Source organism: Mastomys coucha, unplaced genomic scaffold, assembly GCF_008632895.1.
Source record: "Mastomys coucha isolate ucsf_1 unplaced genomic scaffold, UCSF_Mcou_1 pScaffold14, whole genome shotgun sequence".
NCBI lineage: Eukaryota > Metazoa > Chordata > Mammalia > Rodentia > Muridae > Mastomys > Mastomys coucha.
The window spans coordinates 40,720,117-40,746,955 of NW_022196896.1; the positions used below are offsets into that span (position 1 = coordinate 40,720,117).

The 26,839-nt window shown below is 38.0% G+C and overlaps 1 protein-coding gene across 10 annotated transcripts in view; it reads left to right on the plus strand.

Moving 5' to 3' along the window:
• The window catches only part of CUNH8orf34 (chromosome unknown C8orf34 homolog), a 488,320-nt gene that overhangs the window by 159,670 nt on the left and 301,811 nt on the right, over nt 1-26,839 (plus strand). For all 10 annotated transcript variants that reach the window (XM_031366855.1, XM_031366856.1, XM_031366861.1 and 7 more), the window contains one exon: nt 1,033-1,061. In XM_031366855.1, coding sequence (XP_031222715.1) covers nt 1,033-1,061 — 29 coding nt within the window. The remainder of the gene's footprint in view (nt 1-1,032; nt 1,062-26,839) is intronic.

Below are 26,839 nucleotides of genomic sequence, written 5' to 3' on the forward strand. Positions count from 1 at the left end.
CAGTACATAGGTTTACAGCATGAGTTGGTTATCTCTCATTGGTGGAGCCCATTGTCTTTTGTTCTCATATGCCCCAGATGAGGGGGAGATACCGATTGCAAGTAGGAGGGGTGGGGGGAGATCCACCCTCCTGGGGACATTTCCTGGAACCGGGCATTTCTTGGGGATGGGTGTTTGCTCTGTAAACCTTCCTGAAGTGTGGAGAGCCACAGCTGCCACCATATATATATAATATATATATATATATATATATTGATCACCTGGTCTCCAGCCAGAGCAGAAAGCATTGAGATAAATGAGCCTTAGTTGGAAAAGCTGTGTGCCTCTAGTTTGTGATGCAAGCTGGCATGATTTTCCCGTAGCCTATTATGCTTTGCCACGTAGCTGATGCTGATTGGGACCAGGGAAAGTATTTAACCCACAAGGGCTGGGGGCTGGAGGAATAGGAAGTAAGATAGGATAGGAGTAAGTATGTAGATATAGAAGTAAGATGTAAATATAAAAGTAAGATGTAAAGATAGAAGTAAGATGTAAGGAATAGAAGTAAGATGTATGTAAGAATAGGAGTAAGTAAGATGTAGGGGATAGGAGTAAGTAGGAAATAAGAGTAAGTAAGAAGAAAGTAGAAAGATGTAACTAGTAAGATATAAGAAGAAGCTATAGAAGAATATAAAAGAAGCTAGCTAGAGAAGATGTAAAAATGAAGGTTCCTAATTAAACTGCATGGAGAAGAGCTCGTGTTTGCCTCCTTATTACCACTGGACGGGTGAGGCGCCCGACACTGAAGCTCTGTCTTTAGGCTAAATGGACATTCCTTGGTCCTTGGTATTTTTATGAGGTGTCCCTATTTGCTCAATTCTTACATTTTCATAAGTAGAATGGACATACCTTTTTTTAAAAGAACCAATAAAAAATTCACCACATTGAATAAGTAACACACTAGATTTATGTCTAGAATTTTTTGTTGTTTGTAGCATTAAGTTATCAAGGATTGCTTCTAAAACTATCTTGTAAATCTTTTTTGAATTCCAGGTATTGCGATTTCAGGTGAACTTGATAAGGTAAGCTAAGCTCTGTATCTAATGATCAAATGCAGGGCTTAAGTTTGAACCCCTTCTCTATTTTTTTCTGAAACATACAAAATATTCCAAAATAGTTTATTTGGTATTAATATTTTAACACTTTGATAATCCTTAATGAAAAATATATAGCATCTACTCTTTGAGTTAAGGCCTAAAATATTTGCTTAGACTAAATATAATCATGAAATAATTACATAAAAATGAAAAAACTAGTGATACTATGTCTATTATTTGGATTTGGTCATATCTAGTAATGATAATAATTATGATGATGACTATTATGTTGATGGTGGTAATGGTGGTATCCATAGTGATGATGATAATGATGATGATGGCAATCATGGTGATGGTGGTAACCATAGTGATGATGGTGATGGTAAAGATATGGAAGGAACTTGACATTTTCTACCCTCGACCTTCCTCATTACTGATTGTTGTTTGCTTGGTTTAGCTTTCCAAAATGCTGAGAGAATGTGATGATGGTCTGAAATGCAGTGACAGCTGCCTGCTGGGGTAATGGGAGCAATGTGTATAGGAATACATAGATTGGATATATATCCCCACAGTAGTGCCTGTAGCACTCCGTGTTCCTGGGGGCTAAGGAAAGGCATGCATGGCACTTTCACTACCTTTACCCCACCTCCCTTCCTCCTGAGAGTGGTCGTGGCATTGTTGTATTTTTCTGCTAATATCAAGAAACTTTTCTCTCTCTGTCTCTGTCTCTGTCTCTGTCTCTGTCTCTCTCTCTGTTACCAATCTCTCTTAAAATAATTTATCAATTCACTGTACATATCAATACCAGCCCCTCTCTTCCCAGTAGCCCTCACACAGATCCCTCTTCCTTTCTCTGAAGAGAGAGACTCTTCCCCTCTGGGTATAATAAACACTTCCATCCACACTCTACCCCCACCCCCCATCCTTTCTCACTGAAGCCAGGCAAGGAAGCCCAGCTAGGGGAGCTGGATGTGCATACAGGTAGGCAACTGATTCAGGTTCAGCCCTGCTCTGGTTGTTTCTTTTCACTGAAATGGATTTGGATCTAAGAGGGTGACTTAGATTTGCCTTGACACATGGTCAGGTGCCTTCCACTGCACATCCTTCCCCACATGCTTTCTTCCCAGTACTCGACCCTGGTGGGGGCGGGGGAGGCAAGTGAGGATAGTCCAGTCCACAAATCTACATAACACTCTTCATTTCAGTCACTTAACCTAATACTTGTTTCTGGAAACTTCATGAAACTTTACTGTGTTTATTTCAATTGAGGAAAACATGAACAATTGTCATAACTCCTCTCTTTAAAAAGATATTTATGTCAGTGAACAAAATCTTGATGACTTTCATCTTGATGCCATTCATATCTGATATTCAAGGGTGGGAGAGGATTCCAGGCTTTCAAAACCTGGGTCCTCTGCCAGCCTCAGAAGCATCACTGAGTAGAGAAACTGTCCCATAGCACCCCCGTGTGGCCATAAAACTCACAGTTCTGAATTTTCTTGATCCTAAAAAAGACCCAATTTCAGATACCTGTAAATACAAGACTTTTTCTTTTTCTTTTATTTTTTTATTTTGTAGTAGTTCTTTTTTAGGGGAAAGAATTTCTAATATAATCATAATATTTCTACCTTTCCTTTGCTTCCTTGACTTCCTCCCATATAACCCTCTCCACTCTCCTTCAAATTCATGCCTTCTTTTCTCCCATAAATTGTTGTCACATGCATATATGTACATATACATATACACACATATATTAGAAATCCCTTCCCCTAAAAACAAACTACTACAAAATTCTGAGAAACCATTCCTGTTCAGGTATGCCTTCTGGGATCTGAATACATATCTTATTGTCGATTGTCTATCTATGTATCTATGTGTCTATGTATCCATCTATCTATCTATCTATCTATCTATCTATCTATCTATCTATCTATCTATCTATCTACCAACCTATCTGTCTGCCTATCTATACTGATACTGGGTCTCACATAGCCCAGGATAGCTTTGAGCTCACTCTGTTAAGCTGTGTATAACCTTGGCCTTCTGATCCACTCATATCCACAGTCCTAGGCCTAGAAATACAGGTATGTATCACTAAACCTGGTTTATGTGTGCTAGGATCATGGCAGACAAACACTCTAGCAACTTGGCTTTCTTTTCTAGCTTCCCTCACATTTTATAGTTTTCACTTGGAAAAAGCATCCAGACCAACTGCTTTCTCAGTCTCTGATGCTAGGATGGTCTACTTAGGATGAGCCAGCAGAGGAAACTCACTTAGGCAGAATCTGGCTGGAAGTTTTTCTTGGAACTTCTGCAGCCTGCCAAACTACATACATATGTCCAAGGCTAGGATTAATTCTCCATCTTGTGCCTCACCTCTGTACTTCACACTTATTTTTCCTTTTTGCTCTGCAGATGCTACCCTGTACTCAGCAAGGCCTAGCGGAGCAAAGGAAGGCAAAAAGACAATGCTCTAGGTTGTGAATTCTGTTTATTTCCACATTCCTGGCTGGCTGTCCATCTAGCTTTCCTAAGTCATCCTTGAATGTGCCTAAAATCACACAGTGACTTCATGAAAGTGGGCCTTTTGATTAGACACTATGGGTATCTGTGTTTTTTCATTGGACAAGAAGAAAACACTCATGTTAATCAACATTGGACTGATTCTCAGAGTCTTTCATTTCAGAAATATGTAACACATCCTGCCTCATGCCAGGAATTATTTACAAATGCTTGTTCATTGTCCCTCATTTAGGTGGCAACTATTTTTAAAATGACATGAATTGCCCCTTGAAAACAATTTTACATGCACAGCTAAATATCAAAATATGAAATATTAAAAATATTTATAAAAAATAATTTCAAAGAGAATAGAACATGAGAAAAGCATGGACCTCCCACACAGTGTTACACCAAGTGACAGACCTCCCACAATGTGGTACCGAGTTTCTGTGCTTTCCTTCCACACAAGGAAACTGTGGGCCTCACTGTTACCGCTGTCCAAAAGGTCAAAGCAAAACATCAGGTTGGGGATCCATTGTGCCTCCCACTCAGACCGAAGAGGATCATCTCTCATTCACCCTTTGCTGTAGCATACATTCAATATTATTCTCAAAAATAACCTTAAGTACTGTATTGCAAAGAATGCAGTTATAGGGTGAGAGGGCTCTTATTGGGGAGGGAGAAAACTTTAAAAAATTACATCCTGATCATTGGTGACTTCCAAAATATGTAAAGAGTCCCTAAACCCAATAACACAAAGGAGTCAACTGGGTTAAAATCAGGCAAGCGATGTTAATAGATGCAGAGTGTCACTGTCCATTAGAAGAACTCAAGCAAAGCCACAGTGTGCCCCCACCATCCAAAGCACCAACATAGTTACTACAACAGACAGAAAGTGACAAGTGCTGAGTGTCACTCGGGACATGGAGAATTTGGGACTCTGTACACCATTGTTGGTGGGAATATGAAGGCAGGATCCATGGAAGACGGTACACAGTTCTATAAGTAATTAATAGTATAATTACCATATGCCAGAGTTTGGTGGGAATATAAAGCGAAACAGCCACTATGGAAAACTATTTGGCAGTTCTTCAAGTAATTAAAACAAGCTCACCATATGCTGCACTTTTAACATTTGTATCCTTTCAAAACATTGAAAGTTAATGTGCCAAGTATTAAACTTCATAATATCACATGGCAATGGTGTCTTAGTGACTGTGTCATGGGCATCAATGGCATTAGCTCCCAGTGAAGGGCTTTGGTGACCTGCTTGGCCCTTCCTCTTCCCTCTCCCATGTGAGGACATAGTCCTTGACGCTGCATCAAAACTCACTATCATGTAATAGAATATACCTTTAACAGAGATTCTGGGCACCTTGATCTTAGAGTTCAGTGAAAGGTGTTCTTATATCTGTGTTCACAGTGACATCATTTACCAGGACATTGATAACCCAGTGGTCATCAATGGTGAAATAGATACATAGTATGGAATATTACTCAGCCATCAAAAGGATGATATATTGTGACATGCACAGCATGAATGAACTTGTAGGCACTTGTGCTAAGTGACGGAAACCAGTCACAGAAGCTAATATTACATGTATTCCTCTGTGTGGTATTTAGAAATCACATTTATAGACACAGAAATTCAAGGGCTAGACTAGAAGTCAAGACTAGGTTCTGGGAAGAAGGAGAGCTGTTGAATAACTACAGGTATTGCCTTACTGTGAAAATATTTCTTTACAAAATTAGTTTGCATGGCAATTGGCAGCACAATAATGCATGTATTCAACAGGACTGAATGGTGCTGCAAACGTGCCCAAGGGGTTAGCTTTAGATTACATGCTGTTATTATAGGTTTCAAAACTGGTTGTTCAGTGTGTAAGATCATTATTTTCATAGTAGTTCTTAGAAAAATGTACACAGACCCAGATGTGCCATGAAACATGAGCGACCTTCAGTCAAAAAAACTTCACTGGAGTTAACAACACAGCATAGAATATGCCTTCTGATGTTCTCAAGAAAAAATGGACTTTACAGCAATTGCACAGCTTTCAGAAAAGTCACCAGAACTTCTGCGGTCTTGTCCATACTGGTCTTGAATCCTTTATCAATAAATATTTAAATAGATGCATAATCATGTTGATGAACATCATAAATTGTTATGTCCTCTTTAGTGCCTGCTGTATGTTAGATGTTGGTTATGCACTTCAGATATGTTACGCCATTTCACCTGCTTCAGTTGGTATGTGTCAGAGGATGGTCTAACTTGATAATACTTACATCATCCCCTTTAGCATTCTCAAATTAAGTGTGAAATGATGAGTTGTCTAAGTTTGGTAGGTGAGACACTTACATGCAGAGACCAATGGGTTTACTAAAGGTTGCATACCTAATGAGTGGGGCACAGAACAAGTGTGTGGCATAGAGCAGTGGTGGGGCACAGAGCAGGGGTGGGACACAGAGCAGGAGGGTCCCAGAACAAGGGTGGGAAACAGAGAAGTGGTGGGACACAGAGCAGGGGTGGAGCACAGAGCAGGGATGGAGGACAGAACAGGAGTGGGACACCGAGCAGGAATAGGGTAGAGAGTAGGGTATGTTTCTTTTAGAGCCTGCAGTCCTAACAACTATGGCATGTCATGTTTTTTGAAATCAGATGTTTTACCAGTGGAACAGATACTATTTGGGGATATATGACAGTTTTATCTCCTTTTGTTCCACATCAAGAAAAGAAACTAGAACTAAAACCTTGAGGCAATTTCACGTCCAGAGCCCATGCTGCCAGCCACTTTGGTGGGCTCATCACTGGGGGACAAAGGAAGCATTCAGAAACTTGGATACTCCTACTGCCTAACTCTGCAGACTTACATTAACTAAGCTTCTGGTAAATAGTTGCTGGAGAAGTAGCTATCCATGGCTTATGTAAATATTTATCATATTTAAAGTCTACGCTTTATGATATTTTGAAACTCTTTTCACCGTCAAGACATTTTATTTCAGTTTTTTTAGGTTTTGGTTTTTGTTTTTTTGTTTTGTTTTGTTTTGGTTTTTTGGTTTTTTGGTTTTTTGGTTTTTTGGTTTTTCAAGACAGGGTTTCTCTGTGTAGCCCTGGCTGTCCTGGTATGCTTTCTGTAGACCAGGCTGGCCTCGAACTCAGAAATCCACCTGCCTCTGCCTCCCAAGTGCTAGGATTAAAAGCATGCACCACCACTGCTGGCAAGTGCAGTGACTGCTCTTCCTAGAGATCCTGAGTTCAATAACCAGTAACCACATGGTAGTTTACAACCATCTGTAATGGGGTCCAATGTTCTCTTCTGGTGTGTCTGAAGACAGCTACAGTGTACTCATATAAATAAAAATAAATAATTCCTTATTTCAGTTATTTTATGATAGTAATGATTCTTACTGGTTCTTATGGTGTAGGAACTGAGGGAGAGTTATGATCCTGTCCTAATTAGGTTTTTATTGCTATGGAAAACATGACCAAAAGGAACTGATATTTTGAGGTAGCAGCCCATCAGCCTTGATGAGGAACTAATGCAGAAGCCATTAAGAACACTGCCTACTGACTTGCTCTACTCAATCAACCTACTTTCCATACAACTCATGATGGCTTCCACTGAGATGGGCCTGCTCATGGTGAGCTGGGCCCTCCCACATAAATCATCAATCAGAAAAAATAAATGTCCCACAGACTTACCCACAGTCCAGCCTTAAGGGGCATTTTGTCAATTGAGGTCCATTCTTCCCAGATGGACTTTCTTATATCAAGTTAACAAAAACAAACAAACTAATTAACCAGCACAGATGGTGTCCCACAAACAATTTCTCAATAGGGAAATTAGATATGTATACATTCTGGTGGTGATGGGGCTAGAGAGATAACACAGTGAGAAAAAAGCATATATTGCTTTTCCACATGACCAGAGTTTAGTTGCCAGCATTCATGACAGGATCCCAATCATTGGACTCCACCTATAATCACATGTGCACACCCTCAACACACATACTCATAAATAAAAGTAATAAATAAATCATTAAAATGTATACAGTGAGATAACCACTGTGTTAAATCCTTAAAGTACAACTTCTCACACCAACAACAGCCCCATGTTGGCTCTGGTGATATCCATTATACACATAGTTGAAAATATTATGAATATGAATTTCATATGAATATGAAAAATATATTTGAAAATTCAGATTTGAATACCATTCAACTCCAAATAATACTTTTACTATATTATCTTGGCATCTTAAAAAACTAATACTTTCTAAGAGAACCTTTCAAAATTATATCAGACTGACTAAATAGGTCATAGGAACCTAACATTGTCACTGACAGAATGCACCATGGACCACCGGATGCTGCTCTACAAAATGTGTCCTGTAGAAGGGGAACATCATCTTAGAAATAAGGACATCTTGCACCAGATGTCTTCCTGTTTTTTCCTCAGGAGGGCAAATTTAGATTTTTTTTTTTAAGATTTGTCACTCTTCAGAGAGAGTTTTTTCAATTTTGTGTGTCATCAGTGTGTATTTTAATTGTTATAATCCAGAGGTGGAGACATGGCTCAGCAGTTGAGGGTATGGGCTGTTCTTGCAGAAGACCCTGCTTTAGTACTCAGACCTCACACTGTGTGTTGTAGCTGCCTGAAACTCCAGTTTTAGGGAATCTAGTGCCATCATCTGGCCTTTGCAGTCTTCAGGCACACACACAGTACACATATATACATGTATGTCACACATACACATAAACAAATCTTTAATAAATAAATTGCTATCGATTCTATGTCCTAATTCACTCCCATGTTCCAGAATATCTTGTCAACTCATGTTTGCATACTGAGGCAGTAGAGGACAAACATCTATAGAACTGTTTTATGTGCTATGGTGATACATGTTTGATTTTTAACAGATAACTTGTTCTAATAGTAGGGGAATAATCATGTATAGTTTATTGTATATTTGTTATTATGATTCTTGCCCATTTTATCTTTAAAAACCTGTATCTCGAAGATGAGCAAACAATTTTTAAGGAAAAACATTTTATATTTAAGTCACAAACAAAACATAATACCTAGCAGTATGGTGGCCTCTTAAAATACAGACTGGGACTCAAGAGATGGCTTAGTGGTTGAAAGCACTTGATCCATACACATGAGGAAAAGAGTTCAGAACCCAACACTCAAGTGACCAACCACACATCTCACAAATGCCTATAACTCCTGCTACAAGGGACCTTACAGCCTATGTAGGTCTCTGTCTGTGCACAGTGCATATATAGCACTCACTCAGACACATACATGCAAAGTATAAATCTCAATATGTAAACTAAATGGACTATGATATATACTTTTGTATTATAAATGAACCATAAGAGGAATTTGTTGGTGGAAACACTGTCCTTGTTAGCTATGTAAAACAATGATTAGTCTTAATACAATGTAAATACTAAAGCATTTTTTATCAGATGTAACCACAATATTTGTCAAAATGCTAGTTGGATGAGGCTCTGGCAAACAGGCACATGGACATATTCCTGGTGAAGAGTATAACATTGTACAAACACTATAAAGGAAAATGTTGCAGTATCTTAAACACTTGGTGGGTAGTTTTTGTTTGATCATTTTATCTTTTTCCTATGATGAATTATTTTTCTATTGCTGTAATAGAACACCCAGAACTTCTAAGAGAAAGGATTTAATTGGACTTAGGCTTTCAGAGGGTTAGAGTCCATGATAGAGGAGCAAACCAAGGCTAACATCTTAATTGAAATCAGGAGGCAGCAGCAGCTGGGACATGACCTGTCTGCACCCAGAGCTGGAATAGGTGCCATTTGCACCCAGAGATGAGGCTGTTCCACATCCTGTTGTGCACGGGTCCACCAGGAGAGATCTGTTCTCCCAGGAGTGCTTTCACCAGCTTGGAGTTTCTCTCCAATAACTGTTCGGAGTGGGGCTGCCCAGGAGCACATGGAACACAGGAACAGTGGAGCAGCTGGGGCATGATCCTTCCAGTCCACTATGTGAACCCAGAGTTGAGGCTGTTCTACAGCCAGTTGTGCACTTGTTCCTCCAGGAGAGACCTGTTCTCCCAGGAGTGCAGACACAGTCTTACAGACCCACAGGAGGAACAAAATCTAGCCAGAGACAGCAAGAACATTTAACATCAGATATAACCAGATGGCAACAGGCAAACACTAGAATCTTACCAAAGAAACCAAGACTACTTAGCATCATCAGAATCAAGTTCTCCCACTGCAGCAAGGCCTGGGTACCCCAACACAGTGGAAAAGCAAGATGTGGATTTAAAATCATACCTCATGATGTTGATAGAGGATTTTAAGAAGGACATAAATAACTCCCTTAAAGAAACACAGAACAGATATAAACAGGTACAACCCCTTAAAGAGGAAACACAAAAATCCCTTAAAGAATTACAAGAAAACACAACCAAACAGGTGAAAAAATCGAACAAAGCCATCTAAGACCTAAAAATGGAAATAAAAACAATTAAGAAATCACAAAGAGAGACAACTTTGGAGATAGGAAACATAGGAAAGAAGTCAGGAGCCATAGATGCAGGCATCTCCAACAGAATACAAAAGATAAAAGAGAGGAACTCAGGTGCAGAAGATACCATAGAAAACATTGACACAACAGTCAAAGAAAATGAAAAATACAAAAAGATCTTAACCCAAAACATCCAGGAAATCCAGGACACAAGGAGAAGACCACACCTAAGGATAAAAGGTATAGAAGAGAGCAAAGATTTCCAACTTAAATGGCCAGTAAATATCTTCAACAGAATTATAGAAGAAAACTTCCCTAACCTAAAGAAAGAGATTCCCATGAATATACAAGAAGACTACAGAACTCCAAAAAGACTGGACCAGAAAAGAAATTCCACTTGTCACATAATAATAAAAACACCAAATACACAAAACAAAGAATATTAAAAACAGTAAGAAAAAAAAAGTCAAGTAACATATAAAGGCAGGCCTATTAGAATTACACCAGACTTCTCACCAGAGACTATGAAAGCCAGATCTTTGGCAGATGTCATATATACCCTAAGAGAACACAAATGCCAGCCCAGGCTACTATATCCAGGAAAACTCTCAATAACCATAAATGGAGAAACCAAGATATCCCATGACAAAAACAAATTTGCACAATATCTCTCCACAAATCTAGCCCTTCAAAGGATAATAAATGGAAAATTTCAACACAAGGAAGGAAACTATACCTTAGACAAAGCAAGAAAAGCATCTTCTTTTAACAAACAAAAAAGAAGATAGCCACAAAAAAACATAATCCTACCTCTAAGAACAAAAATAACAGGAAGTAACAATTGTTTTTCGTTAATATTTCTTAATATCAATGGACTCAGTTCTCCAATAAAAAGACATAGACACACCGACTAAATACCTAAATAGGGCCCAACATTTTGCTGCATAGACAGAGTAGTCAAGGAACAAACAAAGCATAAACAATAGTCAAGGAAACAAACAAAGCATAAACAATAGTCAAGGAACAAACAAAGCATAGACAAAGTAGTTAAGGAGCAAACAGAGCATAAACAATAGTCAAGGAACAAACAAAGTATAAACAATAGTCAAGGAACAAACAAAGCATAAAGTAGTCAAAGAACAAACAAAGCATAGACAAAGTAGTCAAGGAACAAAGCATAAAAAAATTAGTCAAGGAACAAAGAGAGCATAAACAAATGAGTAAAGGGACAACCTAAAGTATATATAAAGGTAGTCAAGGAACAAGCAGGGCAAAAATCAAGGCAATAAACGAACTCCTATGGTCACAGTGCTTAGGGATGTATCAGGATGATCCAGATACAAGGAACATAACACATTCCTCAGCTGTATTTGCCTTGAGGCTATTTCATTGTCCCAGTCTGATATAAAATTCCTGCCAAATTCCTATGAGTGGCCCCAAAAGCTCTCCACAGCTCCCTCTTTTTTTATTTTATAAACAAGAGTACTCTTGTCTTAGATCATTCTGACAAGAATGGCTTCCTTACCTGTCGTGGAATATGTATTATCAAAACAATACATTTCTGTCTTAGATCGATAAGGATCTGTTCAGAATCTTACCTGACATTGGCTGCCAGCCTGTCAAATTAATAACGGTGTTTGGGGATCTGTTTTTAGCTTCAGTCCATTGTTCCAAACACCTATCTAAATCCTCTTCAATACTCAGCACATTAGTGACATATTTTGCTAAATGATTAACAAAAGTAGTTGTCTTCAGTTCTTGTGTCAAAACAATTGCATAAGCAGTGGTGCTAGCTATTAATGTAATCAGCAACAATCAAGTCCAGTACCTTTTTGCCTCTGCTTAAAACCTGGCCCACTTCTTCAAACATCTCCAAGCTCTTTTCACAGAGCTTTTCTTTTCTTCTTTAACATTCACAATCAATAAAACAAAAACTGGTTGAAAAAGCCACCATAACAAACATACTAGATTTCAACACACTAATGCAATTAGAAAGCATACAATCAATACAACTTACATTAAATAGTGTAAAAGAAATAAAAGTAATTTAAACATAACCAATTAATGTAATATTAGAAGCCTTAACACATACACTAACATTTGTTCAAAATCCAGATCCTTTACCAATTTTATCTATTGCCAATGTAACGTCATAGAGAACTGCAGCTAACTTCTAGATATGTCATGGAAAATGGCCTATTCCTCATTGCCAAAGACCTAAGAACATCTCCTTTTGTAAAATGTTTGATTGATTCCCTGACCAATCAATATTTTGCATATTATTAGAAACATTAAACCACTTTGGGGTTTGATTATAACATTCTTTCCATTGAACAATTTTGTTAAATGCCAGTTCCACCTTCTCTATGGGTTCTGATCCACAAGGTCATATCTCATGAGGACAGGGTCAGATCCTTCATAATATTTAGGCATGCCCATCTCTATGCTTTGAGTTATGGTTTGTGAAATGTTTTTCTTCCAAGTTTGAGTAAAGACAGAAATATACCCATCATTCATACTATTCTTCATGAAGCAAACAGGAATCCCATTACCTAATGCATTGAAAGTCATTGTCTTATTGTAAGTTGACTCCCCTGTACAGTACTATATCTGGTCATGAGAATCTCTGGTCTAAAACACACTGCTGGATGTATCAGTGGTAGGTCACGAACATAGGCCCAGTAGACTCTACTGTGTGCAGGAGCCATCATCATTATCAGTAAGGGAATCAGCAGGAGGGTTGGATAGTTCCATTTGTTTCACCAGCCTTTCTGGCACCCATTTAGCCCCATTTTCTCCGTGTGAAAAAACATGAACAATAACTCATTTCCATATGAGTATAGGGTTGGGTCCATGACATTTGCCTGTCATAGAATCTTTGCATTTCACTGAAGCATACATACTGGAAGTGTGAGGATTCCAAAAGCTCTCAGCAGCTGAGCATCCAAATTTAAAAATTCATAATAAAATGAGCATGATTTAAATTGTTTTGTGGTATATGGGGAATGTAACTCCCCTTTTCTATTTTATGAAGATATTGTTGTAAAGTTCCATGGGCTTGTTCCATAATACCTTGCCCTTGAGGATTATAAGGAATCCTAATTATATGGGTAATATTAAATTGTTGGTAGAAGTCTCAAATGCTCGACTGCAAAAGCCAGTTTCATCATCTGTCTTAATCTGATTCGGAACATCCAACATAGAGAAACAGCATAGGGAATGAGTAATTATATTTTTAGTTGCTTCTCTTGTTCAAGCAGTTGCAAAATAGAAAACCTGAGAAAGTGTCAATAGTAACATACATATTTTAATTTTCCAAAATCAGAAATATAAGTAACATCCATTCACCATAATTGACTAAGCACAAGTCCTTGTGTATTGGCACCATTATATGGTACAGGAAGAAACTGAAAACACTCAGGACAAGTCTTTCCAATCTGAGGTACAAATTCTTTAGAAATGCCAAATTGTTGTCTCAAGCTACTATTATTTTGATGATGTAAGAATGAGATTGTTTGGCCAATTATTCTTGTGAAAGACCTGTAATCTCCCTGCTATGCAAATCTGCTGTGCCATTGCCCTCACTAAGGAGTTTGGGCATTCTAGTATGAACTCTTAAATGTCCTATAAAGTAAGGAACAGTACGTTCTCTCAAATTAAGTTGTATTTGCATAAATAATCTTAAAATTTGAGAATTAGCAGTATCTTTAAAAAAAAAACATTTTCAAGCAATTGTAAACCATGAGCTATATATTGGCTATCAGTATACAAATTAAAAGCTTGATTTTTTTTCAATGTTTCAAAAACAGTGGCTACAGCACATAATTCAATTATTTGTGCTGAGGGGAGGGAAACTCAAGAGAATGAACACGTGGTCCAATTACATATGCTGCTTTCCCATTAGATCAGCTGTCTGTAAATACAGTAAGCACATTTTCTATGGGCTTCATGCATAAGCAAATTGTAAGAACTTATATTTTGGACAATGATTATCAATTTTTCCTGAAAAGTTTGCACATACAATAGGGCAAATATCAGTATTTTGTAGTAGCCAATTTAATTGCTATTTGGAATAAGGAATAAATACTTCACCATATTCTTTCCCAAAATACTTTCTTGATTCTACCCTACAATTCTGTATTAATACAGCAACAGCTTCATAATAGGGTGTTCAAACTTCACTTGGAGGAAGATGAATCCTCATTAATGGTCCCCTTTGCCAAAGGACTACTGTGGGTACATGAGAGGTAGCAATAATGCAAATAGCCAACACTTGGTCATAATCAATATAATGTATCTGTTGTTGGCTAATAGCTTCCTTCACTTTCTTCAAAGCTATTCATCACTCATCAATTAATTGTCAAGGGGATTAGGATTTGCATTCCCCTTAAGAATATCAAACAGAGGTTTAAGTTCTGTGCTAAGCCTAAGATGAGGTCTTGAGCAATTAACATCTCTTAGTAGCTTTTGAAAATCATTTAAAGTAAGATATCTTTCATTATTTGAATTTCCCTGTGCCACAATTTGTTTTGGATATAACTGATGTCCCAAATATTAAGAGAGAGATTGCCTTTGAATCTTTTCTGGAGCAATAATTAATCCTCAAGATTTTACAGTTTGTATAAGAGCAAAGGCTTGTAGTAAAACTCCTTCAGCTAATAAAATATCATCCATATAATGAATAATATATTTAGAAAGATTCAGAGTCCTAACTTCTTGTATTAAAGCAGTGACAAATTTTTTGGCACAATTAGTCATTCCTTGAGGCAAAACTTTCCCATGATATTGCTTTATGGGTTCTTTAAAATTACAGGCATGCACACAGAATGTAAACTTTTCACAATCATCAGGATGCAAAGGAATAGTATAAAAACATTCTTCTAGATCTATAATAATTTTATATGTATGTTTTGGAATGGCAGCTGGAGCAGGTAAGCCAGTTTGTAATGTTCCCATAAGTTTCATAGTTTCATTAACTTTTCTCAAATCTTGCAATAATCTCCACTTGCCTAATTTTCTCTTAATTACAAATATATGTGAATTCCAGGGAGAATTAGAAGGTTTAATATGGCCAGCTTGCAATTAATTGTTCCTGCACTAGCAGTTGAGTGGCCAGAATTTTTCTGAAGTTAGAGACCACTGATACACCCATTCAGGAACATCACTTTTTCAAGTAATTTTATCTGCATGAAGTGCATGCAGACTTGTCAAATAGTCTCCATTAACAATATTCTAGACTTGTTTTTCCTTTTCTAGAGGTAACTATAAGGGGCTCTAATTTTCCCTGATTTTGCTTTCCTAATCCTTGGTTAGGTAAATAACCACAATCAAACATTGGTTGTGTAACTTTGTTATTTGAACTGTATAAAAGGACTCCCATGTCCTTCATAGTATCTTTTCCCCATAAATTAACAGGCAAATTAGAAGGAATGCAAGGATGAAAATATCCTTGGTGGCCCTCCTCATCTTACCAATGTAAGAGATCACTGCTTTGTTGAGTAATAGTAGTTGTTTTAGACCAAGAACCAGGCAAATGATTAGAAGTAATTACAGATACATCTGCCTCTGCATCCAGCAGGCCCATATTTTTTTTTCCATTTATTCTTAAACTAGTTCAGGTCTTTCAGCTTTTATTGCTTGGATCCAATAAGCATCCAGAGAACCAAATTCTGCTTCTCAAACATTAGTTTTAACATTATTTTTTGTCATAACGAATGATACAAGGATTAATTGAGAAATTCTCTGTCCAGTTTGGATGACAGAAATATCGGTAGGTGAAGAAGTCATAATATTAATTTCCCCAGTATAATCTGCATCTATGACTCCTGGGACAATCATCAACCCTGCCATAATTGCACTGCTTTTCTCCAGTAACAATCCTACAATTCCTGACAATAACAGACCAAATATTCCAGTAGAAAGAGCCTGCATCCGCATTTTAGGAGTTAATACTGTGTAGATGGAGGTACTGAGGTCCAGTTCTGCACTATCTGGGCTGGCTCAGAAGAGATCCTGAAAGGATTGTTTTGCTAAGTAATGAACTGCATTGCCCCATATTGTTTCAGGACCTGGGGCTGGCCCCTTATCTGGTTACCCTGTGGGAGATGGTTTCCTAGGTTAACTGTCTTAGACCTACATCAATAGCCCAGTGCATTCCTCTCTTGCATCTAGGGCACAGTCCTGTTATTTTCTCATTATCATTTTCCTTAGTTTTATTTGGATGTTTCCTCGGTTGATGCTCTGTCTGTCCACACACAATACAAATTCCAGGAGAACCATTAATTCTCCTTTTTCCTTTTCCTGACTGTTGAAACAAAACTTGTACAGTTTTTCCCTGTAGTGCAGTGGCCATGACTACACCCTGCATGTAAGAGGGACCAATATTGGAACATAATCTAATATACTCTGTAATAGTTCCAATCTTTCTATTAAGGTCTTATGGTGGCCTGACAGGCTGTGTTTGCATTCTCATAAGCCAATTGCTTTACTAAAAGCATTCTGGCATTGGCATCTCTACTCTCCCTGCCATTTTCATCAACCTACCAATAATCTCCCAAAAAGACTCATCAGGTTCCTGCCTTATTTTTGAAATATCTTGAGACAAATCCCCTAGAGTAGGCAAAGTATTCCAGGCCCTGTGTGTAGCAGCACCAATCTGAGCATAAGCACTCAGATTAAATTGTAACTAATTCTGAATATCCTGATATTGACCTCCTGTTAACATCTCATAAGTAACTAGATGGTTAGTTCTACCATTTCACTCTGCTGTCTGCAGACAACTTTCAAAAATTTCTATTTTCCATAACAGATAATCTCCTCCCCTCTAAACATGCATGAGTTAACTGCTTTCAATCTGCATGCTGAACAGCTTTGGTGAACAAGCCATCTGAAATAGCTATGGTGAATAGAGCAATAGGTCCATACTGAGCACAGGCAGTGTTTAATTCCTTTAGCTGTTCAAAAGGAATGGTAGTGTGAAATCTAACAGGATTTAATAGCTTTTGGGCTAATACCCACTTATCAGTGAGTACATACCATGTGTGTTTTTTATGACTGGGTTACCTCACGCAGGATGATATTTTCTAGTTCCATCCATTTGTCTAAGAAAAAAAGTCAAAGTCATTGTCTTTGATAGTTGAATAGTGCTCTATTGTATAAATGTACTACATTTTCAGTATCCATTCCTCTGTTGAAAGACATCTGGGTTCTTTTCAGTTTTAGGCTCTTACAGATAAGGCTAGTATAAACATAGTGAAGGATGTGTCCTTATTATATGTAGGAGCATCATTTGGGTATATGCTCAGGAGTGGTGTATCTTGGTCCTCAGATAGTACTATGTCCAATTTTCTGAGAAATCACCAGATTGATTTTCAGAGTGGTTGAACCAGTTTGTAATCCCACCAGTGGAGGAGTTCCTCTTTCTCTAAATCCTCACCAGCATCCTCTTCTAAGAAGGATCGAAGAATCCACACTTTGGTCTTCCTTCTTGAGTTTCTTGTGGTTTGTGGATTGTAACTTGAATGTTCTGAGCTTCTAGATGAATATCCACTTATCAGTAAATGTATATCATGTATGTTCTTTTGTGATTTGGTTACCTCACTCAGAATGATACTCTTCAGATCCACCAATTTCCCTAAGAATTTCATAAATTCATTGTTTTTAAAGGCTGAGTAGTACTCCGTTGTGTAAATGTGCCACATTTTCTGTATCTATTCCTCTGTTGAGGCACATCTGGGTTGTTTCCAGCTTCTGACTATTATAAATAAGGCTGTTATGAACATAGTGTAGCAGTCCTTCTTACATGTGGGAGTATCTTCTGGATATATGCCCAGGAGTGGTATAGCTGGGTCCTCAGGTAGTACTATGTTCAATTTCCTGAGGAACCACCAAACTGACTTCCAGAGAGATTGTACCAGCTTGCAATCCCACCAGCAATGAAGGAGTGTTCACAAACTTGCCAGCATCTACTGTCATCTGAGTTTTTGATCTTAGTCAATCTGACTTGTGTGAGGTAGAATCTCAGGGTTGTTTTGATTTACATTTCTCTGATGACTAAGGAAGTTGAACATGTCTTTAGGCACTTCTCAGCCATTTGGTATTCCTCAGTTGAAAATTCTTTGTTTAGCTCTGTACCCCATTTTTAATAAGGTTATTTGGTTCTCTGAAGTCTAACTTCTTGAATTCTTTGTATATATTGGATATTAGCCTTCTACCAGATATAGGATTGGTAAAGATCTTTTGCCAATCTATTGGTTGCTGTTTTGTCCTATTGACAGTGTCCTTTGCCTTACAGAAGCTTTGCAATTTTATGAGGTCCCATTTGTCAATTCTTAGAACATAAGCTATTGGTGTTCTGTTTAGGAAATTTTCACATGTGCCCATGTGCTCAAGGCTTTTCTCTTCTTTCTTTTCTATTTAGTTTCAGTGTATCTGGTTTTATGTGGAGGTCCTTGATCCACTTGGACTTGAGCTTTGTGCAAGTAGATAGAAATGGATCGATTTCCATTCTTCTACATGCCAGTTGAGCCAGCACCATTTGTTGAAAATGCTTTCTTTTTTCCACTGGATGGTTTTAGTTCCTTTGTCAAAGATCAAGTGACTATAGGTGTGTAGGTACATTTCTTGGTCTTCAATTCTTTTCCATTGATCTACCTGCCTGTCACTGTATCAATACCATGCAGTTTATATCACAATTGCTCTGTAGTACAGCTTAAGGACTGAGATGGTGATTCTACAAGATGTTCTTTCATTGTTGAGGATTGTTTTCACTATCATAGGTTTTTTGTTTTTCCAGATGAATTTGTAACTTGTCCTCTCCAACTCTGTGAAGAATTCAGTTGGAATTTTGATGGGTATTGCATTGAATCTGTAGATTCCTTTCAGCAAGATGACCATTTTTACTATATTAATCCTGCCAATCCATGAGCATGGGAGATCTTTCCATCTTCTGAGATCTTCTTCGATTTCTTTCTTTAGTGACTTGAAGATCTTGTCCTATAGAACTTTCACTTAGAGTCACTCCAAGGTATTTTTTTAATTATTATTATATGTGACTATTGTGAATGGTAGTGTTTCCCTAATTTCTTTCTCAGCCTGTTTATCATTTGTGTAGAGGAAGGCCACTGACTTGCTTGAGTTAATTTTATATCCAGCTACTGTGCTGAAGTTGTTTATTAGGTTTAGTAGTTCTCTGGTGGAATTTTTGGGGTCATTTAAGTATACTATCATACAATCTTTAAATAGTGATAATTTGACTTCTTCCTTTCCAATTTGTATCCCTTTGATCTCCTTTTGTTGTCTAATTGCTCTGGCTAGGACTTCAAGTACAATACTTAATAGGTAGGAAGACAGTGGGCAGACTTGTCTAGTCTCTGATTTTAGTGGGATTGCTTCAAGTTTCTCTCAGTTTAGTTTGATGTTCACTACTGGTTTACTGTATATTGATTGCTTTTACTATGTTTAGGTATGAACCTTGAATTCCTGATCTCTCCAAGACTTTTACCATGAAGGGGTACTGAATTTTGTCAAATGCTTTCTCAGTATCTAAAGAGATGATCATATTTCTTTTTCATTTTGTTCATATAGTGAATTACACTGATGGATTTCTGTATACTGAACCATCCCTGTATCCCTGGGATACAGCCTACTTGATCATGTTGGATGATCATTCTGATGTAGTCTTGGATTAGGTTTTTGAAAATTTTATTGAGTATTTTTGCATCAATATTAATAAGGGAAATAGTTCTGAAGTTTTCTTTCTTTGTTAGGTCTTTGTGTGGTATAGGTATCAGAGTAATTGTGCCTTCATAGAACTAATTGGTTAGAGTACCTTCTGTTTTTATTTTGTGGAATAGTTTGAGGAATATTAATATTAAGTCTTCTTTGAAGGTCTGATAAAACTCTGCACTAAACCCATCTGGTCCTGGACTTTTTTTGGTTGGCAGACTATTATTGACTGTTTTCACTTCATTAAGGGATATGGGACTTTTTAGATCATTTATCTGATCTTGATTTAAGTTTGGTACCTGGTATCTATCCAGAAAATTGTCCATTTCATCCAGGTTTTCCAATTTTTTGAGTATAGGCTTTTGTAGTAGGATCTGATGATTTTTTTGGATTTCTTCAGTTCTGTTTTTAATGTTTCATTTGCAATTCTATTTTGTTAATTAGGATACTGTCTCTGTGCCCTCTGTTTAGTCTGGCTAAGGGTTTAATCTATTTTGTTGATTTTCTCAAAGAACCAGCTCTCGGGCTTGGTTGATTCTTTGTATAGGTCTTTTTGTTTGCACTTGGTTGATTTCAGCTCTGAGTTTGATTATTTCCTGCTATCTACTCCTCTTGGGTGAATTTGTTTCTCTTTGTTATAGAGCTTTTAGATGTGCTGTTAAACTATTAGTATATGCTCTCTCCAGTTTCTTTTTGGAGGCACTCAGAGCTATGAGTTTTCCTCTTAGAACTGCTTTCATTGTGTCCCATAAGATTAGGTATGTTGTGGCTTCATTTTCATTAAATTATATAAAGTCTTTGATTTCTTTCTTTCTTTTTTCCTTAACCAAGTTATCATTGAGTAGAGTGTTGTTCAGGTCCCACGTGTATGCAGGCTTTCCATTGTTTATGTTTTTATTGAAGACCAGCCTTAGTCTGTGGTGATCTGATAGGATGCAAGGAATTATTTCAATCTTCTTGTATCTGTTGAGGCCTGTTTTGTGACCAATTATATGGTCAGTATTGGAGAAGGTACCATAAGGTGCTGAGAATAAGGTATATTCTTTTGTTTTAGGATAAAATGTTCTGTATATATCTATTAAATCCATTTGTTTCATAACTTCTGTTACTTTCACTTTGTCTCAGTTTAGTTTCTGTTTCCATGATCTGTCCATTGCAGAGAGCAGGGTTTTAAAATCTCCCATTATTATTGTGTGTGGTACTTTATGTGCTTTGAGGTTTAATAAAGTTTCTTTTATGAATGTAGATGTCCTTGCATTTGGAACATAGAGGCTGAAAATTGAGAGTTCATCTTGGTAGATTTTACCTTTGATGTGTATGAATTGTCCCTCCTTATTTTCTTTTTTTGATCACTGTAGGTTGAAAGTCGATTTATTCAATATTAGAGTGGCTACTCAGCTTAATTCTTGGGACCCTTTGCTTGGTAAATTGTTTTCCAGCCTTTTACTCTGAGGTAGTGTCTGTCTTTGTGACTGAGGTGGGTTTGCTGTATGCAACAAAATGTTGGCTCCTGTTTATGTAGCCAGTCAGATGGTCTATATCTTTTTATTGGGGAATTGAGCCAATTGATATTAATAGATATAAAGGAAAAGTAATTGTTGATTCCTTTTATTTTTGTTGCTAGAGTTGGAATTCTGGTTATGTGGATATCTTCTTTTAGTTTTGTTGAAAGATTACTTTCTTGCTTTTGCTAGGATATAGTTTCCTTCCTTATGTTGGGCTTTTCCATTTATTATCCTTGAAGGGCTGGATTTGTGGAAAGATATTGTGTAAATTTCATTTTGTCATGGAATATCTTGTTTTCTCCATCTATGGTAATTGAGAGTTTTGCTGGGTATAGTAGCCTGGGCTGGCATTTGTGTTCTTGTAGTGTCTGTATGACATCTGCCCAGGATCTTCTAGCTTTAATAGTCTCTGGTGAGAAGTCTGCTGTAATTCTGATAGGTCTGTCTTTATATGTTACTTGAGCTTTTTCCCTCACTGCTTTTAACATTATTTCATTTTTTGTGCATTTGGTGTTTTTATTATTATGTGACAGGAAGAATTTCTTTTCTGGTCTAAACTATTTGGAATTCTGTAGGCTTCTTATATGTTCATGGGCGTCTTTTTCTTTAGGTTAGGCAAGTTTTCTTCTATAATTTTTTGAAGATATTTACTGGCCGTTTAAGTTGGAAATCTTCACTCTCTTCTATACCTTTTATCCTTAGGTTTGGTCTTCTCCTTGTGTCCTGGATTTCCTGGATGTTTTGGGTTAAGATCTTTTTGTATTTTTCATTTTCTTTGACGGTTGTGTCAATGTTTTCTATGGTATCTTCTGCACCTGAGTTTCTCTCTTTTATCTTTTGTATTCTGTTGGAGATGTCTGCATCTATGGCTCCTGACTTCTTTCCTAGGTTTTCTATCTCCAAAGTTGTCTCTCTTTGTGATATCTTAATTGTTTCTACTTCCATTTTTAGATCTTAGATGTCTTTGTTCAATTTCTTCAACTGTTTGGTTGTGTTTTCTTATAATTCTTTAAGGGATTTTTGTGTTTCCTCTTTAAGGGGTTGTACCTGTTTACATCTGTTCTCCTGTGTTTCTTTAAAGGAGTTATTTGTGTCTTTCTTAAATTCCTCTATCTGCTGTGCATCATGAGATATGATTTTAGATCTGAGTCTTGCTTTTCTGGTGTGTTGAGGTATTCAGGGCTTGCTGTAGTGGGAGACCTGGGTTCTGATGATGCAAAGTAGTCTTGGTTTCTGTTGGTAAGATTTTTGCATTTGCCTTTTGCGATCAGGTAATCCCTGGTGATAGATGTTCTCGCTGTTTCTGGCTGGAGCTTGTTCCTCCTGTGGGTCTACAAGACTGTGTCAGCAGTTCTGGGAGATCAGCTTTCTTCTGGTAAGACCCATGCACAGATGATGGCTATGGATCAGCCATCCCTCCATGGTGCAGATGGATGTAGGAAGGACCCTGTCCCATCTGCTCTGCCACTCTGTCACCTGTGCCTTCTGGCTCATCCTACCTTAAAAAGCCACCAGAGAGAAATTGGCGGCCTTACCTCTCTTTAAGGATTTTTTATGTTTACTCTTTCAGGGCCTCTACCTGTTTACCTGTGTTCTTTATTTTTTAAAAATAGTTATTTACATACTTCTTAAAGTCCTCTATCATCATCATCATGAGAAGAAATTTTAAATCTGAACATTGCTTTTCTGGTGTGATGGGGTAGCTAAGACTTGCTGTGGTGGGAGAACTGAGTTCTGATGATGCCAAGTAGCTTTGGTTTCTGTTGCTTATGTTCTTGTGCTTGCCTCTCATCATCTGGTTATCTCTTTTGCTTCCTGTTCTTATTGTCTCTTACTGGAGCCTGTCCCTCCTGTGATCCTAGTTGTGCCCGAACTCCTCAGAGTTCCTGTGATTCTGGGATCCTCGGATGCTGCTATCCTGAGTTTGTCAGAGCTCCTTGGAGTCACGATTCCTCTGGGATCCTGAAATCCTAGCGTGACCAAGCTTCTGAGTTCCTGTTGTGTTCCTGGGAGCCTGGATTTCTTAGGGGTGGGCAGGGAGCCAGAGCCCTGGGGTTTCTTTAGGCACAGGTACAAGCTGGAAGGAATCTGTGCCTCTGGATGGGCTGGGGTTTGTGTTTCTCTAGTTCCTGTGGTGGTATCAGCTAAGCTGGGAGTGTTGGGCAAGGTGTTGTAGCCTTAGCTGTGATACTGAGTGTGTTGAACTCTGGCGCTCCAGGGTGTGTCCAATCTTCTGGGAGTAGAGCTTCCTCTGTGATCCTGTGATTCTGTGATTTTGTAATCCTGGGCATTTCAGAGTATCTGGGAGTTGAACTCCCTCTGAGTATTTTAAGAGTGGGTACAAAGCTAGCACCCCATGTCTGCTCCAGGTGTAGGTTCAGACCAGAAGGAATCTGCTCCACTGGCTGGGTTGGGGTTCCTATATCCCTAGATCTTGGGAGACTCGGTTACTCCAGGTGTTGGGGCCAATATTCTGGCCTCTTCTGTGATCCTGAGTGTATTAGAGCACCTGGGAGTCAAGCTTCCTCTGAGTGTTGTGGGACTGGGTAAGGAGCCAGTGCCCAAGGTCTGCCTTTCAGAGATTTTTTTTAAAGGGCAAATTAAAGTCATATCCTTGGCATTTCTTTACCATCAGCCTTTGTTTTATCTAAAAGGGCCTAAATTTAACATTTGGTGAGAACTATAATTAATCTATGGACATCTGGATATGCTGGTGGTGATAAACTTGGCAACACTCGTGTTTTCTGGAAAATTGCCTTGCAAATTGACCTGTTTTTTTCTCTATCTTCTTGAAAGAACTTGCATGGAATTAAACATAAATTGTTGAGCTTTACAATATTACTCCTAAATATTTCCATACTCAATTATGAAAATCTATTAGATACAATTTCTATCTTACCAACTGACACTTTCATCAAGTATCTGAACACCACTAGAGCTCATTTTCTCAGCTTCTTAAATTTGTTTACCATTTCCAAAGTTTCCTCCTGCCACAAATATTCCAATGTCAAGTGAATCTTTTATTTAGCAGTACTGCATCTTAATTGGCTGTAGGTAACAATTTTCAACATGACTTGGTAGTTGAATAACATCCCTCTTGCTGCTTTTTAATTAAATTAGTTTGTGCTGATTACTGGTTGAAATTCTTCATGTGTCAGGACGGTGTCATGTGTCTGCCAAATTATATAACATGGGTTTCCCTGACAGGAATCAGAGCTGGTCAGGCATCTCCTGAGAACCTTGGAGTATCTACCATAGGCTTGTCTTTCTCATACAGAGCAGCAAATGGGAAGGAAAGGTTTCTGATGGCTAGGCTTGCTTGTATCTGCTACAATCATTTATGTCGTCATCATTGGTCCAAGTAAGTCATATGTGGAAGTAAATGTACTTTACCCCAATGTAAGACACTCAAAAGTCACATGATAAAAGACAGGGACATAGAGAGATTAAAAACTGGGGACATTCAAATTGATCCCCCACACTAGCAACTATTAAACTCTAAGGGTATTGGTTCCTTGGTAGCTCGGAAAGGTCCTATTGCAGATGCTCCACCAGCACCTTTTTCTACGACTTTTGCATTTAAAAAATCATCTTACTCCACTTCATGTAGTATTGTTGGATATTTGGAAAAGAGAGTTTTTGGAAAACTCAGCCTGTATGGTTAAATATAATACAGATATGTGTTTCACCAGCTGCAAGAGTTGTTCAGATAGGTAGATTTAAGGCACTGGTTGGTCAAGCAGGAACTATAACAATATATATACAAGGAAGCCAGAGATCATCAGAGCAGGAAGTGGTACTTTATAGTATGAGATCACTTTAAAGAGGTAGCTAAGCTGAGCATAATAGTTCAGGTTTAAAGCCATATACATAGAGTCAGAGCACAGAAGGTAGAAAGCAGTAGGTAGAGGGCAGAGGCTTCTCTATGAGTTTGAAGCCAGTCTAGTGTACATATCAAATTCTAGGCCAGTTGGGACACTGTCTCAGTAGATAAATACATAGATAGATAGATAGATAGATAGATAGATAGATAGATAGATAGATAGATAGATAGATGAGGAGTAAATAAAAATAAGGAGGTAGCAAATGTCCAAAACTAAGAAAATGAACAGAGGAAGGGGACTGGAAATGACTTAAACAAGGGAAGCTGCCACTGAGAATCTGGTATTGTACATAAACACACATGCTAAGTGTGCACAAGCACACAGTTCAGTCCTTTGCAAAATGTCTGTAAGCAAGTTGAGTAAGGGATCAGATCTGAGGTTTTATTAGATATTTTCTTTATTTACATGTCATTTGATTTCTCCTTTCCCAGTTTCCCCTTCAAAAAAAACCAACCAAACAAACAAACAAACAAACAAAAAACCCAAAAAACAACAAGAACAAACCCCTGTTCCCTCCCCCTTCCTTCTGCTCTGAGTTTTGAGAATTGATCCTCCTCCCTCCCTCACTGTGTGGTGTGTCTTCAGACTTCCCTTACATCTCCAGTGGCTTTGTGTAAATTGCATTCAGTAAAACAGGGCAAATCTGTACCCTATAAATGTAAATGAATGAGTGACATATTTATTTTCTAATAACTTCTCAGAATGAACCATCTCCATGTGGTATAAACCGAAGCCAGCATGGGTTCTGGTATTGCATTTATAATTGATGCTATGTAAAGCATATGCAAACAGAGGAGCTAAAATGTAGTAATGAAACTTGACAGGCATAACATTTGAGCAAATATGTTCTGAAACAAATAATAAAAGGGATTTTCTTTTGTATTGTCATGTGACAGCTTAACAGGGTGAAGATAAAACAGGATGTTCTATGTTTTTTATTCCTTCAGTGAATATGAGGCACAGTTTTAGAGAAAAAAATCTGTGTACATAAGTAAATTCCATTAACACATATGTGCTTTAAGTTGTGATCAGCTCAGACATTTAACAGATTTTTCTATAAGAATTTATTCTATACTCCCATCTCAGGGTTGTTACTCCCCAGCCTCAGCATCCCATGACACTTCCATGTAGCAATGAGCCCTCCTTGTCAGTCTTCCACATACAGAGAATTTATGTGCACAGACATCTGAACTTCAAGCTTACAATTCCCAGAATTATTACTTCTGCTTTCCTATGGTGCCGCGAGCCAGCCAATCTGGGCCTCCTTCAACCCGCAGGAGAAATGGGGTCCTAGTCAGGTCAACAAGGTATAGGCGAAGAAATGATGGCAAAGATGACACATGGAAATGCAGGATCTGAATGTATTTCTTAAAAATGTCATCAGACTTTTACAGTCATTACAGAAGAGAAATGAAAAATCTGGCAGCTCAGTGGCCAGGGTACCTCTGAGGCCATCTAAAACACACTGGGTCTAAAACAGCAGCCATCTCCTCTGGACTGGTGCAGCACCCCCAGGCTCCAAGCATGCTCAGGCCTATGCAGCCCAGCCAGAGTCCCAGGGGGCTGCAGACGCGCCAGCCAGGAGGGTAGAGGCTCGAATCTCGATTGTTGAATGCTGACTGCAGCACACT